Below are 17,602 nucleotides of genomic sequence, written 5' to 3' on the forward strand. Positions count from 1 at the left end.
TAATCATCCTCATAAGCCTAGCATACACACATTATTTTATTAGTAAAGACAACTGTGCTTTTTGTACAAAAAGACTTCACACATCCATTTGCCTGTACTGTATCTGGACGATACCTCTGTTAGACAGCATTGTTCTATGAGAATAAACACTGATTCATTCGATCATTGATATATATAATCATCATCATTGCCACCATGGATATCTTGCTTCTTATTTTTTTCTTTTTCCAAGAGTTTGCTCCAGCTGGGTGGGTGGGGGGGGGGTGCCAAATCAGCTTCTAAATGGAGATTCCTCGTCTCACCGTCCTCCATCAGTCTGTCAAATAGTTTGATTTGTGATGCTTCACATCAGTTCAGTTCAGCTCCAAAGAGGCTTTTTCAGAGATATCCTGGACCACAAACGGAGGTGGAGCGAGAGGCATCCCTGAACATGCCTCCTGCTGTTCTCACTCACTCAAACTCACACATGCGCTCACACACACAAAGTCAAATACATACAACGTCTTGTGCGCCCTCGCATCAGTGTTCCCTCATCTCCGCGGTCCGACGGACTTATTATTTGGAGACTTGCTGTTGAAGGTGGAGGAGGACTTATTATTTGGAGACTTGCTGTTGAAGGTGGAGGAGGACTTATTATTTGGAGACTTGCTGTTGGAGATGGAGGAGAAACTCGTAGTAAGACAAGGCCGACTCTGTTCGGTCCTCGATCATGTTCTGCACAAAGTTGGATTTCAGCTGCTGGCTCTCATCCCTGAAAGTCACACAGAAAAGGTTTGTCAGTATCTGTCTTAACACGTTCACTGCCAATGACGTATTAATCCGTCAAAAATAATCCAACGGTTGACTGCCAATGACGTATTAATACGTCAAAAAAAATGATTTTTTTTTTTTTGACCGTGGGATGTGCATCTAACCCTTTTACATCTCTTATATAATTATTGGAGCCACCGAACGTTTACAACCCATTCCACCGACCCACTAAGTGGCGACAGTGCTCTCCTGACTAGAGGAAGGCAAGCAAAAAGCAGCCATTCTCATGAAAATGGATGGGGGAAAACGCTTTCGTTTTCGCGCTGATTGCTGGCGATGCGGGATTGCAAATTTGCATAATAGATTACAGGTGGAACACACTTTGAAACACGCAGCATAAATATGACCAGAATCGCAAAAGCTTCTCTCAACCAAAACTCCAAGAAGCGAGCGAGTCCATCCAGACTTCCTCAAACAGCGGCCGCGCAGACAGGCAGCAGCAGCAGCAAAGCAGTGAGACTGGTGACAAGCTTGTGACGGCCGCTGCAGCCAAGAAGAACGCCCACGGAGGGAGGAGTTGGAAGCAGAGGGGGGTTTCCTGCTGTTATGGAGGAAATTACTGTTCAAAACTATTGTTTAGATGTCTGACGTCTTACTGATGCCAAAAATGAATGGTTAAAGTGACTGTTCTATCGAATTTCACAAAAAGCCGTTTATCTCTGAATAATTTTTCTGACGCTGAAACCATGCTGTATTCAACTGCTAATGCTTACATAACTACTAACTCTACAAACTAACTCTTTTAGACAGAGAAAGCACACATTCTATTAGTTCTTTTGAGATATTGTGTGTTCACAAAATCTTAGCAGAAAAGAATCCTCGGGTCTTGAAAGATGAGCCAGAATCCTCAAAAAACCCCTCTGGCAGAAGCTAACTACAGTAAAAAAAAAAAAGGCTGGCAGTGAATGTGTTAATAATCATATTATGGTATATTATTTGAAAATTTCAGTTTGGATTAGGGCTGGGCGATATAGCTAGATAGCTAGATATAGCTAGCTAGATAGTTAGGCTTTACCAGGCTAAGAGACAACTAACACTAGACGCACTTTCTACTTGATTCTACTCTCTGCTATGTGGTGTAACGCCCACCTGATGAAATGCAGGGTGGGGTAGAAAGGCCTCTGATCCCTCAACCAGCCAACGAAAGCCCTGGTTCTCTGGGACTCTGCAGTGTCCAGCTCTGGAAGCACATACTGTTTGAGGACAATAATAGTATTAGTACAGTACAAGTTTTCATCTAAATTAGTTTCATTTGACAATTCAGGTGAGGGTGTTATGTAGTTCTATGTGGTGGATTGGTGCAACATGAGGTTTGCTACCAGATTCGGAGGCACAGCATTGTAGTTGGGAACTCCCAGGACTTGCGTGAGGAAGTTGGGGTTGCAATTCTTTCCAATCCACAGATACATCACCTTTTGGAATAGGGGGAAGAGTCAACGGTAAAGAAACATGCAAATATTCAGCAGAAATTTGACAAAATAGCAACCTATGGCTAAGTACTCCTCCTTATTGGTTGTTTGTAATGTTAGAGATGTAGGAATTGAAGCCTTTACTGCTGCACTCTGAATCAATATGGATAAAATGTGTGCGTGTAAAATGAAAATGTAAGTGTACATACTCTTCTAGACCTTGTACATTCAAATCGAAGTATATAGGAAAAATACACGTTGGTAGTACTGTATGTACCTTGGTAGTATACAGTAAGTGTTTATAATGTAGGAAATCACTAACTGAAGTAGAAGCAGACAAGGTAGCAGCATCCATTTTGTATTTCTGTTAACTCATTGAGTGCCAGCCACTTTTGGAGAACGGACGCTCCCAGTGCCAGAGTTTCAGAGCGTTTTCAGTGATTTCTCGAGGCCCACAGAATATTGTGTGATATTACTATGTAAACACCGAACACGCACAAAGAACGATGAGACTCTCTTCTATCATCTGCAAAAAAAGTTTATTGATACCATTTTCAGTTCTTTAGTTATGAGCCGGAGAAGATAGGCTGTTTTGAGCAAAAAGACAGGTTTCAAATTATAAGCTGAGATATTCAGCCTTTTGTGAAATGAAGCATTTCAAGCACATTCACTGACTCTAGCTAATATTTTCTGATGTAGTGACGTGGTGTAGTTGTGTGGTGCCTGCGTGCCCCACCCCCCTCTCCCCCCCTCAGCTGCAAACTCCTCCCCACACTAACACACAGCCTACACGCACCCAGTCTATTTTCGGAGCGCTTCGTTTTTGTGCGCCGGGCGGCTCCCAGCGCGACAAGGAAATGCCAAACCGGACTGCAGGGAAAGGTTTGGCCCTTCGGCGTCGGGTGCTGCCTTTCTGGCGGGTAATCGTGTGGAGAAACTATATGCAGACAGACAGGCAGAGGAGCTCAGTTGTGTGCGCGGATTGACTGCGGTTCGCAGACAACGTCAGCTGCAGACAGAGCAATCTATATGGCTCTGGCTGCAGCATGCATCGGTTTCTCTTTGATCACGGCTTTTTCCTCCTGTTTTCCGGACCTTTCTGTAATCTGGAGAGCACTGTCGCCACCTAATGAGTCCGTAAAATAGGTTATACACCTTCAATAGCTCCCATATTTGTACAGGAGATGCCTGAGCCTTTGATCCACGTCCCACCGTCAAAAAACGCAATTGACGAACATACTCATCCTTGGCACTCTACGTTACTAAACGAAATGACGAACATACTCGTCCATGGCACTCAATGAGTTAAGTTTGTTACGAGTGCTAATTCCAAATCCTCCTTACAGGCCTGGTTCTACTGGGCTGTAATAATGCTCCAAATTTAGGCTAAATTTCGGCGAGGGAAAAACTGGTATGACAATTTTCAAAGGGGTCCCTTGACGTCTCACCTCAAGATATCGGAATGAGAATGGGTTCTATGGGTACCCATGAGCCTATTAACCTATTAAACGCCTAAAGGACATTCACGTTTATACCGTAGCCCTACACCTTGATTTACTTTATTTTGGAGTGTGCTCGCTACTGCTGTTGTTTGACAACAAGCACCAAATTTGGCACAGATGTTGTCCATACCATACTTAATCAAATTTTACCGGGCGCCAAGATAGGCGCCCCACGGGGCCGCCATATTTGCAAAATCCAATATGGCCACCACCCAAAAAAACGAAAAGGGTTCGAATCATAGATTATACCACTTTTTAGGGGTTTTCTGTGTCGTAGAATCTGATTCTGATGTTATTTCAATTATTTGAGGTCAAGTTTACCCCTCAAAGTTAGCATAAAGGTCATTTTGGGGTCAAATCCAGTGTTTCTGGTGCGTCATCACAGATTCTACCTCCAAAAAAGTATTTCTCATTATAAGCTGTACATACTGTATATGTCACATTAGTTTGACATCTCATTATTTGACGTTTACTCAAGGTCACTAGCATATAGGTCGTTTTGGGGTTAAATCCAACTTCTTTATATTTATTCATTATTATTGCCTCCGCTGGCTATCGCCAGCGGAGGCATAAAAAGGATGTTATAAAATAATTGTTTCCTAAATAAACGTTTTGAATCCATTTATTTCTCTATAGTCTATTCTTTCTAGCCTCTATAGTTGATCATCTTTATTCCAGTGTTGTCATTAACTCATTGAGTGCCATGGACGAGTATGTTCGTCAATTGGTTTAGTAACGTAGAGTGCCAAGGACGAGTATGTTCGTGAATTGCGTTTTTTGAAGGTGGGACGTGCATCAAAGCCAGATCCATCTCCTGTGAAAGTATGGTGGCTGTTGAATGTGTAAAACCTATTTTAGGGACCCATTAGGTGGCGACAGTGCTCTCCAGATTAGAGAAAGGCGAGGAAAAAAGAGAGAAGAAGTCATGGGGAAACGGAAATCGCATCGATATGCATGAAGCATAACGTTAGCTGTGCCTGTGAACAGCAGTCATCTGCTGCCACAATTGAGCCCCATCCGTGTCCGCTGCGATAGCCCCTCCATATGATTTAGTTGCCGACACCAGCGTCTTTCTGAAAAGTTACATTATTCTCAGCTGGGAGCCGGCGACACGCTGTAAAAAAGCGGGGGGATGCAGCGCACTTTTCAGTGCAGAGCAAACTCAGAGCAAACCGCAGCAGAGCCCCAGAGACACTCCTCCCACCACGGAGGAGGAGGAGGAGGGGGGTGGGGCACGCAGGGCACTACAGCATACAACCATTGACAGTACACACAAACCCAGGCAGCAGCAGGCTCGATGCACAGAGAGCAAACAAGCTAGAATAGGCTATCTGATGCCCACCAGCAGTAAATCAAGACCAGCAAGAAGGTGTAGGGTCTGCGCACGCAGGGGCCAGCGCTGCTGGTTGCAGCTAAAAAATATTATTTGGCCAAACAAAATTCCTTTGTTTTCACTCTTTTATTGAAGGAAATTATTTTTGCGGTGTCATTACATCAGAAAATATTAGCTTCAGAGTCAATGATGTGCTTGAAATGCTTCCTTTCACAAAAGGCTGAATATCTCAGATTCTAAATTGAAACGTGTCTTTTTGCTCAAAACAACCTATCTTCTCCGGCTCATAACTAAAGAACGGAAAATGGTATCAATAAACTTTTTTTTGCAGATGATAGAAGAGAGTCTCATCGTTCTTTGTGCGTGTTCGGTGTTTACTAGGGATGGGCATCGAATTTCGAATTTTCGAATAATCGTTGTTATTATCAAGGTCGACTTTTATTATTGAAATTCGAAATTCGGAAAAAAAAAAAAAAAAAAAAAAAAAAAAAAAAAAAAAAAAAAAAAATTGAGTGAAATGTTGCATTGTCTCCCCTGATTCTAAGTATAGTCAAATCGCTTGGTTTGAGCAAGTAAAACAATTTTTATAAACATTTTAAGCAAGGTTTATGGAAAAATGAATGGCAGATGAAATCCCATGAAGAGGGAGAGGGGGTGACTTTGGCACCCCTTTGGCACTCAGACCTGAGCCTACTAAATATTTAATGAACCACTCATGATTGTCAAAACTGTTTTTATTTTCGAAAATGTCAATGTCATGTAACATGTTCTTTACTTCAGTGGTGCAATGCTTGTTTGAGCTAAAAATACACAACAGAAGCTTTTTATATTAATTAATAAAGCCGTAGACTTAGAATCAGGGGAGACAATGCAACATTTCACTCACAAAAAAAAAAAAAAAAAAAAAAAAAAAATCTTTTTTTTTTTTTTTTTTTCCGAATTTCGAATTAAATTCGAATTTGGCCAGCGAATTTCGAATAGTGTTTTTGCTAGAAATGCCCATCCCTAGTGTTTACATAGTAATATCACACAATATTCTGTGGGCCTCGAGAAATCACTGAAAACGCTCTGAAACTCTGGCACTGGGAGCGTCCGTTCTCCAAAAGTGGCTGGCACTCAATGAGTTAAGAGGCCGATATTTCAGCAAGAATATTTAATTGTTCTGCATTCAACAGGCACGTCGTTCTCGGTAAGGCCGCTTTTGTTATTGAAACAGACAACATGCACGCTCCTACTGTAGCCTATCTATCTGCATTTGCAGACACTCATCAACCCATATCTTCTGGACATTGTCTTGATGAAAAAATAACGTAGCTAAAAGTAATAAGTGCGACAGTGTCAGTGCAGACAGCGCACAACTTGAATCTCCAGCAATAGGCTACGCACCTTAATCTTTCCCACTCGACACCTGGCACCTGCGGCAGCTCTCCTGCACTCGTTCTCGGCTCCCATTTGGCTTTATTTGTGGCAAGCATTTTGATTCATCTCCTCATCATACGAGCGTCGGGCAACAAGCACGAGCGATTGATTGATTCGGCCGACGTAGGTAAAAAGGCTTTTTACCTCCGCTAAATTGACAGCCTACGTCAGGTCTCTTTCGCTTTTGACAGCGGCAGGCATGCTTTTGTTTCTTCTTGAGGAAGAATAGCAGGTGCTTGACGCTTTCCTGCCGTCTTGCTGGCCTCGGCTGAAGTACTTGTCGTTGCACGATCTAGATTAAAACTAGAACGACCGCAACGCGGACTTATGCCTCCGCCATTAGTTCATTCTGGGGTCCAAATCGCCATTTGAGGCAAATTGGAAGAGATTCCGTCAAGGCGCTCCTGTGATGTTGCGTTACAGAGCTTGGAAATTGGGTGTGTGAGAGGTCACAGCGACCTTGAACTTTGACCACCAAAATGTAATCAGTTCATCCTTGAGTCGGTGTTTGAGACAAGTTTGATTAAATTCCGTCAAGGCATTCCTGAGATATCGCGTTAACAAGCTTGAAAATGGCGTTCGAGAGCTCACCTTGACCTTTGACCTTTGACCACCAAAATCTAATCAGATCATCCTTGAGTCTAAGGCGATGTTTGAGGCAAATTTGATGAAAGTCCGTCAAGGCATTCGTGAGATATCGCGTTAACAAGCTGGAAAATGGCGTTTGAGAGGTCACAGTGACCATGACCTTTGACCTTTGACCAGCAAAATTTAATCAGTTCATCCTTGAGTCCAAGTCGATGTTTGAGACAAGTTAGATTAAATTCCGTCAAGGCATTCCTGAGATATCACGTTAACAAGCTTGAAAATGGCGTTCGAGAGGTGACAGTGACCTTGACCTTTGACTTTTGACCACCAAAATGTAATCAGTTCATCCTTGAGTCTAAGTAGATGTTTGAGGCAAATTTGATGAAATTCCGTCAAGGTATTCATGAGATATCGCGTTAACAAGCTGGAAAATGGCGTTTGAGAGGTCACAGTGACCTTGACCTTTGACCACCAAAATGTAATCAGTTCATCCTTGAGTCCAAGTCGATGTTTGAGACAAGTTTGATTAAATTCCGTCAAGGCATTCCTGAGATATCGCGTTAACAAGCTTGAAAATGGCATTCGAGAGGTCACAGTGACCTTGACCTTTGACCTTTGACCACCAAAATCTAATCAGTTCATCCTTGAGTCCAAGTCGATGTTTGAGACAAGTTTGATTAAATTCCGTCAAGGCATTCCTGAGATATCGCGTTAACAAGCTTGAAAATGGCGTTCGAGAGGTCACAGTGACCTTGACCTTTGACCTTTGACCACCAAAATCTAATCAAATCATCCTTGAGTCTAAGTCGATGTTTGAGGCAAATTTGATGAAATTCCGTCCAGGCGTTCCTCAGATATCGCGTTAACAAACATCGTACGGACGGACGGACGTACGGCCGTACGGACGTACGGACGGACAACCCGGATCCATAATGCCTCCGGCCTGGCTATCGCCGGCGGAGGCATAAAAAGGACTGGCCTAGCAAAGGATGTGTGTTTTGACATTTGGGTTTCCTCCTGCGTCGTCACAGCGGGTCCAGCGCTGGCCGGCGGGACTGGCTGCGCTACAGTAAAGAAAGCGTCTGCTATATTTTTCTTTTTCAACAATCAACATAACAGCGGGGGCGGAAAAAATATGATCTAAGTCTCTATTTAACTCGTAGCTTATTGGCAACATCACTTAGGCCAGGGGTGCCCAATACGTCGATCGGTAGTGTGGTAGATCGCATGGCATTGAGGGAAAAATATATATATATATATATATATATATATATATATATATATATATATATATATATATATATATATATATATATATATATATATATATATATATATAATAAAATAAAATATAATGGAAGTACATGCAGTTGTTTATTTTAATTATGGATCATAATACAATGCAATTGTATTGTAAAGTGAGTAAAAATAAATCATGTATTGGGGGAAAAAGTGATGCATCGATTTAAGATGCATCGATAATCGTAATCGAATCGAAGCCCTCTGAATCGTAATCAAATCGAATCATGTGGCCAGTGAAGATTCACAGCCCTAATGTCAAGTGGTTGTGGGACAACGAGAAAGTGTTGTGAGGTTAGTTACTGCAGGCTGGAAACGATGTGTGTGCGTTTGCGATGTTGAAACTGGACTGGTAGATCTCGGGAGGCTGGCTACTTGAAAAGTAGATCTTGGGTCAAAAAAGTTTGGGCACCCCTGACTTAGGCTATAGGTCACACAATTAGGAATTTATTTATCTAGCATATTTTAAACCAGCCACTTGAGCCGGTGACCTTTTAATTTGCCGGCCCACGGCAACAAATACTGGCTAAAAGCCGGCTAACGGAACCCCTGGCCCCCACCACCTGTCCTGCAGCCTGTTCACCCTCCTGCCATCCAGGAAGAGATACAGGAGTATCAAAGCCCGGACAAGCAGGATGACAAATAGTTTCTTCCCCCTGGCAGTGCGAACCATGAACTCACTGCGCCCCCAGCGAACATGCCCACTGCCCCGTATTGCCCTCTAACTACTCAGGCACTCAATTCAACCGAGTTAACGGACAAATGTACAGTATATATGCGTATAGTATGTATGTGTGCTTTTTTATCTCTTATTTTATGTTATCATTGCACTGGCCCCTCGTGTGACTCGACAATCTAAAACCCTTTTTTTAATCGAATATTCTTTGCATTCATTTTAGTCTCGAGTCTCGACTACTGTTTAGCTTGTCACTGCTTATACTAGTGAGGTACAATTTTTCATCTTTGTTGTATGCAAGTATAACAAAAATGACAAATAAAGGAATCTTGAATCTTGTGGATTCAGTGAGCCCAATTGTATTCATTCATGTGTAATGTTAGTCCCCATAGTAGCCTAACATTACACTATTTTTCCTTGCTGTTGCCGGCACGCACTGTCGCTATTAGTGCACCCCCACTAAGCCTTTGTTCACACTATATCGCTGAAGCTGAGCTCACACCTCACGCTAAACCCGGTCACACAAGAAGCACTCTCTTTTCCTCAGTGCCTCGCTCGGCGCGCCTTGCCCCCGCCCACAACTTGCACTGACTTCATGTCTGGCTGCTTCACGCTTCGAAAATACAACAGAATCCTCAACGATCGCTTCAGCGTGGCGTGCGGCTGTTGTGAACTGTCTCACCTGTTAACAAGGATGCTGAAATGAAACTGAGGGGCTTGAGCGTGGCTTTGCCGTATGGTGTGAACAAATGCTAAGATGCACGCCAAGTCATTTTGTTCTGGAAGTGTGCCTGCCTCCTTACCGTTCCAGCATCCATGAGGAAGGCTCCCTCCCTGCAGAGCTTCTCCACAGACAGCTGCAGTATCCGGGGCTGAGGGATGGTCCGCTCATTGATGTTCAAAGCCCCCTGAGGATGGAGGAGAGAGAAGAAAGAAGAGAACATTTAGTAAGAGAGGGACACTTAAAAAAATCTGTGGGAGATATTGAAATGGAGTGACAAAAGCAGTTATGCACTAGGCAAGACTTAAGTAAAAAATACACCCATCTCATCAGTCTAAATCACAAAGTGGGGCTGCAACTGCACTAACTGACAATATATCTATAGCTAGAACATATGGGAATGAGGATTTCATGTCCTCACCTCGTCGGTGAGGTCATCGACGCGGTAGAGAGCAGGGTGGATCATCAGCATCACATAGGCCAGTGGCTGGTACTTGAGCTGACACATGGCAAACACCCGGTCATCTAGCCTGGTGCTGGTCGCCGTCCTGAAGGCTATCTGTGGGTGCACACACGCAGGAACAGAGATCAGTAAAGGGTTAACAAAGGTTCCACAGCTGGGTCCAGAGATTCCACAGGTTCCTGAGTAGGATCCAGTGGGAAAGTGAATAAATAAAACAGCTTTTTGTCGGAGGAAGAGCAGTCTGCTCTAAACGTTACCAAACCAACGGTGCAATAAATCTATTCACTGGAGCCGTTGCAGTGTGGGAACTGTTTTATTTATTCACTGTTCCAGCCTCTCTCCAGCTCTGCACCTGCCGGATTCGACCTGGATGTGCGTTTTTCACAGCCTAATGTTGGCAGGTGTGTGTGTGTGTGTTTGTTTTGAACCTGCTAGTAGCCTTATATTGTAATTTAGCCTTTCTGCTGCTATTGCATGGTTAAATCAGACAATTCTATTTTATTGTGGGGGGGGGGGGGGGGGGGGGGGGGGGGTTGGTATACGCAGTGGAAGTGGGCCCTGGGAAATTTGATTTGGTACGTAGTGGTACTTGAACGGAAAAGTTTGGGAACCCCTGGTGCAGACAAGTTAGTAATAGTTTTAGTAGGGATCCTAGGCACATATTGATAAATGAGAGCCCTGGGGTGGTGTAGAGAGGCAGACCTGTTTGAGCAGGGCGAGGATGTAGAGGGGGAACAGTCTGAGGCAGGCGGGGGCCAGCAGGCCGGGCTGCTGGATGGTCAACACGGACTGACGGTATGACGCCAGCGAGTCGATGGCCGCGTTGGTCATCGCGTCTCTGGCATCACTAAGGCTGGCCGACACCGAACGGTCCACAGCTGCAGAGAGAAAGAGAGAACGTGTCAAGTTGTCAGTGTCTCCCACTAACTTAAGCATCGCAGGGAAACATTTCAATTGTGTATTTTTCCATAATTCAAAGTATTTCTGACTGAAACAGAATGTTGAGGGGAGGGACTTGATTTGTCAAAAACTTTGGATTCTTTCAAATGAATAAATCCTGGTTGCTGAAGTGGTGGCTGCTCTGGTTGTTCAGGGCGCCTGTTCGGAGGGAGGGGAACTCGTTGGAATAGCGTGATCCTCCCACGTGCTATTTCCTACCGGTTAAGCTTCCCCTGTCAGGTGAAAAGAAGCGGCTGGCTACTGCCCATGTCTTGGAGGAAGCATGGACCAGTTTCGGCTCTCCCCAGATCAGCAGAGGGTGAAGCAGCAACCAGGATAAATGAATAAAAATTAAATCCCAGCCGCTGGGAAGCAAACATGGTATATATATATATATTTTACTTTTATATTGTTTTAAATATATTGTCTTGTTTGTTTTTCTTTAATCAAGTCTTTAATTTGTTTAGATTTTCTTTTAAATAAGGTGAGACTCTATAAGCCCCTCCAGGATTCTTTCCCTCACGTGCATGATTTTAATAATAATAATTATTATTTAAAAGCGCCTTTCAGGTCACTCAAGGACACTTTACAGGGTTACAATCAGATGCAGAACAACAGATACAAGCAAACAGTATAAAATATAAGAGAGTGCAAGGGAAATAAGATAAAACAAAAACAAAGAAACTAAACAGTAAACAAAGAAAACACCATGGAAATTACAGGGAGTATGCTAATTTGAAAAGGTGAGTTTTGAGGCTGGATTTGAACAGGGGGAGGGTGTCAATATAGCGGATGTCAGGAGGGAGTGAGTTCCAGAGTTTGGGAGCAGAGCGGCTGAAAGCTCTGCTCCCCATGGTGGTGAGCCGGGCAGAAGGGACAGTGAGATGGATGGAGGAGGAGGATCTGAGGGAGCGGGTAGAGGTGGCAGTGTGGAGGAGGTCAGACAGATAAGGAGGGGCGAGGTTGTGGATGGCTTTGAATGTGTGCAGGAGGATTTTAAAGTCTATGCGGAATTTAACCGGGAGCCAATGGAGTTGCTGTAGGACAGGGGTAATGTGATGGAAGGAGGGGGTTTTGGAGATGATGCGGGTGGCTGAGTTCTGGACCAGTTGGAGCTTATGGAGGGATTTCTGAGGGAGACCAAAGACCAAAGACCAATTTTCTTTGTATTAAGATACTTGTACTCCTCATTAGGGGTAAAACAAGGGGATTCCCTGTCTCCCACGTTATTCGCTCTTTATATTAATGATTTGGCCAAAGAAATTAATGCTTTAAGGAGGTTGCGTTTTTGGAACGTCCGCTTGAAGACGATGGATTTGATTTCCGGTTTCGTCACCGGCCATGACTCTGCATTCAGCTTAATCAGAGACAGTGACTTGATTTCGGCCTAGACAATGGCAATGGATTTGATTTCCAGTTTCGTCGACAGCGAGACTAAGCATTCAGCTTAATCAGAGACAATGAATTTAATTTCTAGCCCCCTCAGCAATATTATGTTGCAAGGACCAGAACTGAATGAGTGGGCAGAGCTAAATGCAAATGCACCATGTGACTAGGTCTGCCCTGAGCTGGATATTACGGGCCAATAATTCGTGGGGATGATCACATGTAGGCCCTCTAAAGCCTTGTGACCGGTCCTGCTTACGCGACGGAATGAATCAATGACACTTATTTAACACTTGAACTCTGGAAATCTTGGCCAGCAGAATAGCACCTTCAAATATTAGCAATTATAGGCATGCATGAACTAATGCCCCTTCCGGCATACCTAGCATTATGGACACTAGATGCTCAATTCGTTAAATGAATGGGATTAATGCCGGAATGCGATGAATGCCTTTTCCGAGGCAACCCGGTGCTGAAGCTATGGCATTGACACGTGATTGATACAGAGATAGAGGGACGCAGGAGGTCTCTCAGCCTGATTGATATGACTGACATTCCGCAAACGGCATGATACCAAGAAGCATTATTATTATGAATGATGAAAGGATACGGTGACGCACGGTGTTGACGGCCCGGCGATGCCTGGAGAAGCCTGGACACCAATGGTTGCTGCCGGTGCGGGAGCCCTGGTGGACGCTAAGTGCTGGTTCTGCTGGCGACGGTGCGATCGCTGCAGTCCTGGACTCCTATATAGCCAGCGCTTTAATGACCTGCACAGTTAACGTGACGAGGGCAGTGATAGCCTGAACAGATATTTTTAACTTGCAGCATTGTTACCATGGAATAAGAGTATATGTGGAGCCGTATACCGATGATGGGCATCGCCCCGCAGCACAATTAAATATCCAAATCGTAGGCTACTGTGACCTCAGTTGGTTTGCCATTTAATGAGGAGTATATTTAATGAGCAGCACAGCTTCTGTTTATTTGACTGAATGACTGGAGCATCGTCTCGGAGAAACAGAACCCTCACAACATGCCGCATGGCAAGGGATTTCGTTCTCAGATGCAAGTAGGGAACTGATTCTAGATCTTAATTTAGATTATCTTATAGAGTTATTTAATTTCACGTTATTGGATGCGAAGAGACATTTAATGTAGCTCCGCTGTCTTTCTTTAGCTATAGGCGAGGATATAACAACCAGTTCACAAAGATTGTCAAGAGTTCATTCATTCACTATGATAAATGCATTGCTGCTTGTGTCCAGCTCGTTTCCTTTACGCCCGACGTGCAGACCGCAGTGAATGTTTTTTGTTTTTTTTTCAGTTTTTCAGAACATATGAACAAGACAAACAGGCTCAGACAGAGAACCGGAAAAAAAAAAAAAAAAAAAAAAATACACATTTTCAACATTCAGTGCTACCAGTCGTGTAAGGTGCTTATACTTTTACAAGAGGTACATTATTGTGCTCATCCGTCTCCCGCAACCTCAACAAGGTAGGCTAGAAACGGGCCCCAAATGGCAAAAAACTTCTTTAGTGAGTCGGTCCTCAGGAACCTAATCCTCTCCATCCGTATAACAGAGGTCATTTCCGTCAGCCACAATTGAAAAGATGGCAAAGTAGAAGACTTCCATTCTTTCAAGATTAGTTTTTTGGCAACAATTGTCCCTTGTGTCAGAGATTGCTGCACAGTTGTGGGGAAGTCCAGAGAGAGTTCCGAGCAGCCGAAGATGGCAAGTTCTGCTTCGGGCTGAAGGGTTATTTTATAAGCCTTCTAGTACCAGTCAAATATCTTAGCCCAGAATCCGGACAGTGAAGCGCAGAACCAAAAAGCATGTGACAATGTGCCCTCTGACCCCTGACACCTATCACATAGTGGTGAGACAGAGGGATATATCTTATGTAGCCTATGCTTGGAGTAATGGAGACGCTGAGTGACATTAAACTGGATCAGCTGATGTCTGCTATTAACTGAGCAGAGTTGTACAACCGACAGGCTCCTTTCCCATATAATGTCAGATAATTCAGTACCAAGTTCTTCCTGCCATGCCTCTCTGATCCTCTCAGTAGAGGCCATGGTACAGTCATCAAATAGACACACAAATCTAGAGATGAGGTGCCTGGAGTGAGGAGGGCTCAGCAAAACATCAAAAAGAGCATGTTCATTTGGGAGCGCTTCAAAGGCCTGAATGCTGGATCGAACATAGTTTCTGATTTGTAGGAATCTGAGCCAGTCCGTGCCGGGCAACTCAAAATTCCTTTTCAGTAAATCAAAGGATGCAAAATGATTATCTACAGTATATATAGGTCCTTGATGGAAGCCAGACCCTTCTCACTCCAGGCATGGTAGTTTCTATCTGACCAAGGAGGCAGAAAAGAGTGATTCAAACAAATTGGAGTGTGGATCAAAACATCTGGTAGACTTAAAACTTTCCTAACTTGGTTTAGAATTCTGAGGGAGTTTCTCACAACAAAACCCAAATCCTTAAGAGTCCCCGGCCTCTCTAGCTTAGAAAATAAGATGGCTGGCAGAGAAGAGTTGACAATAGAGCTGGCCTCCATTTTCAGCCACAGGGGGGCCCCGAGAGCTAAATTGTCAGGGGTCCCTTGCCGCCAAAACATTAGAGCTCTAACATTGGCAGCCCAGTAGTAGTGCCTAAACACTGGTAAGGCCAACCCGCCTTCAGACTTAGGTTTCTGCAAGTGAATTTTTGAAATTCTATGATTTTTATAATTCCAGATAGGACAGAATTATTGAGTCCAGTTCTTTGAAAAAAGCTGATGTAAGGAAAATGGGGAGGTTTTGACACAGATAGAAAAACCTGGGAAGTGAAACCATCTTAACTGAGTTTATACGGCCAATCATAGACAAGGGCAAGATTTTCCAGTTTTCTATACATTGTTTAAGTCTTAAAACAAAATCATCAAAATTCAACTTAAATATTAATTTAGGATCTCTGGGTATGGTCAGGCCAAGATAGGTGAGGCGGTCCTTTGCCAATTTAAATGGGAGACTTTCCAAGAAACTGGGAGTGAAGACATCAGAGAGAGGCATAAAGTCCACCGCAGTGAATGGTTAGATGATTGTTTTTGAAATACACGCCAAAAATGATTTAAAATTACGATTTGATTGCTAAAAATATATGACACTATGTTATGTATTTAAGAGATGATTACATCTGATTTTACTGGGCCGGTAAATCGCCCATTTTAATACTGAAATACTGATACTTTTCTCGCGGGTCCTTTCACGTCCACGGGTGGCCGGTCCTCCATCGGGCCTTCACAGTGACGCGCCTCCTGCCTCTGGGCCATTCATCCGTCCCCTCGTGCCGATCACCGGCCTAGATGCGGCCTGCCGTTGCGCTCGGGCCTGCCGCTCAACTGAATGTCCGAGACGCGCTCCGCGGGCATCCCCTGCGCTCGGGGCTGACGATGGGAAGCATGCTGCATGCCGTCCCCGGCTGGAATAGCATTTAATCGTGGGAGCCGAATTCCCCGACCTCGTCGTGGAACTGCGCCTGCCTCAAACGTGGACATGCTGAGAACGATGATCAAGCAGGACCCGCGATTACGATGGCTTGATTAGCAGGATCAGAACAGCGGACGCTGGGAGACTGAATGGCTTGATGGCAGGAACAGAACAGGGCAGCGGATGGATGAGACTTGAAAAATGAGCGAAACACAGCTTCAGAGAATGGAATGCAATCAGCTCAGGTACAGCGACCAGAAGGATCAGGGAAAGAGGACGAGGACACGCTGAGCATGGCTATAAGTACTGCCACGTCATAGCCTCGGCATTGACGACATTACCGGCATCATATTGGCAAGTGCGTCACACGGACATCACACTAGGATTACACTTGTCGTCACACTAGGATTACATATGATGTGAGGCAGCGTGTCTGGTCTTCATCTTGAAACTAGGTCGAGACCACCATAACAGCAAAATCAACATTGCTATACTTAGAGAATCTGTGTTTACTCAGTATAAGGTGCGATGGGCTGAGGATATATGGACTAAACCAAAGCTGTGTACGTTTCGTATGATTAAATATGATTTTGGTACTGAAAATTATGTTAGTTATAATTGATAAAAAAAACAGAGCCCAGCTGAGATCTGGTATTTTACCGCTTATGATTGAAACTGGACGGTATGTCAGTTTGGAAGAAGAAGAGCGGGTGTGTCCAATGTGTTGTTTAAATGATTAAATGTTTTTTATTGTCCTTTTTACAGTGAACCACGCAATATTTTGTTCAGTAAGATAAAAACAGATTTTGATTTTCTTAATAATCATGATGCACATAATTTGAGTTGGTTGTTTACGTATGAAACTTTTGGACTGGCTTGTTACTTGGAAAAAGCTTGGAACATGAGGAAAAAAAGCTCTTTATCAGGAAAAGGCAATGTAAAAAAAAAGAAAAAAGAAAAAAAAAGAAAAAAAGTGTATGTATGCATGCGAGTACCGGTATATGTGGATATGTATGTACAGTATGTGTGTGTATGTACATACGTATGTGTATATATTATATACTTTGTTTATTTTTGTTTGTATATTGAGGTACAGCCGGATGGTTATATATATTTTGGTATGATAGTGTCTTGTAATCCCATGTGGGATGGGCCAGAAATGGCATAACACGGGGAAAAAAATTAACTAACTGTACTATCTGTTGTTATTCATTTTCTTTGTGCAAATAAACAATAAACAATAAACTATCTTAGGTAAAGGAAACCAGATTTTCAGGGTTGAACACCCAAAGATACCATAACATACCATGTTGCCATTTATGTCAGTTTGGAAATTGTGAAGTTCCAAGTTTTATATGATCGATGCAGCGGAGAAGGGATGGCTAAAAAAATAAAATCTGTGATGTTGCATTTTTATGAACACCACTAAAAGTAAGCCATTTTGTGGGAAGTAATAGTAGTGTGAATTTGATTTAAAAAAAATCTGTGTACATAACATGTAACATTTGCTTAAAAGGTGAATCCATTCTTCATTTCATTGTGACTGTAACCATCTATTTCAGTCTTATGTAGCGAATGAGTG

General features: G+C 43.4%; 1 protein-coding gene across 1 annotated transcript in view; it reads right to left on the bottom strand.

Annotated features, from left to right (window-relative positions):
- Nucleotides 1-208: 208 nt before the first annotated feature.
- The window catches only part of sec24a (SEC24 homolog A, COPII coat complex component), a 76,911-nt gene continuing 59,517 nt past the window's right edge, over nt 209-17,602 (bottom strand). The window contains exons 18-23 of the mRNA XM_083649503.1: nt 10,923-11,098; nt 10,179-10,316; nt 9,840-9,944; nt 2,130-2,222; nt 1,900-2,003; nt 209-751 (exon numbers count right to left, since the gene is read on the bottom strand). Of these exons, the coding sequence (XP_083505629.1) occupies nt 634-751; nt 1,900-2,003; nt 2,130-2,222; nt 9,840-9,944; nt 10,179-10,316; nt 10,923-11,098 (734 nt within the window). The 3' untranslated portion in view covers nt 209-633. The remainder of the gene's footprint in view (nt 752-1,899; nt 2,004-2,129; nt 2,223-9,839; nt 9,945-10,178; nt 10,317-10,922; nt 11,099-17,602) is intronic.

This window comes from Poromitra crassiceps (assembly GCF_964638095.1).
Source record: "Poromitra crassiceps genome assembly, chromosome: 1".
NCBI lineage: Eukaryota > Metazoa > Chordata > Actinopteri > Beryciformes > Melamphaidae > Poromitra > Poromitra crassiceps.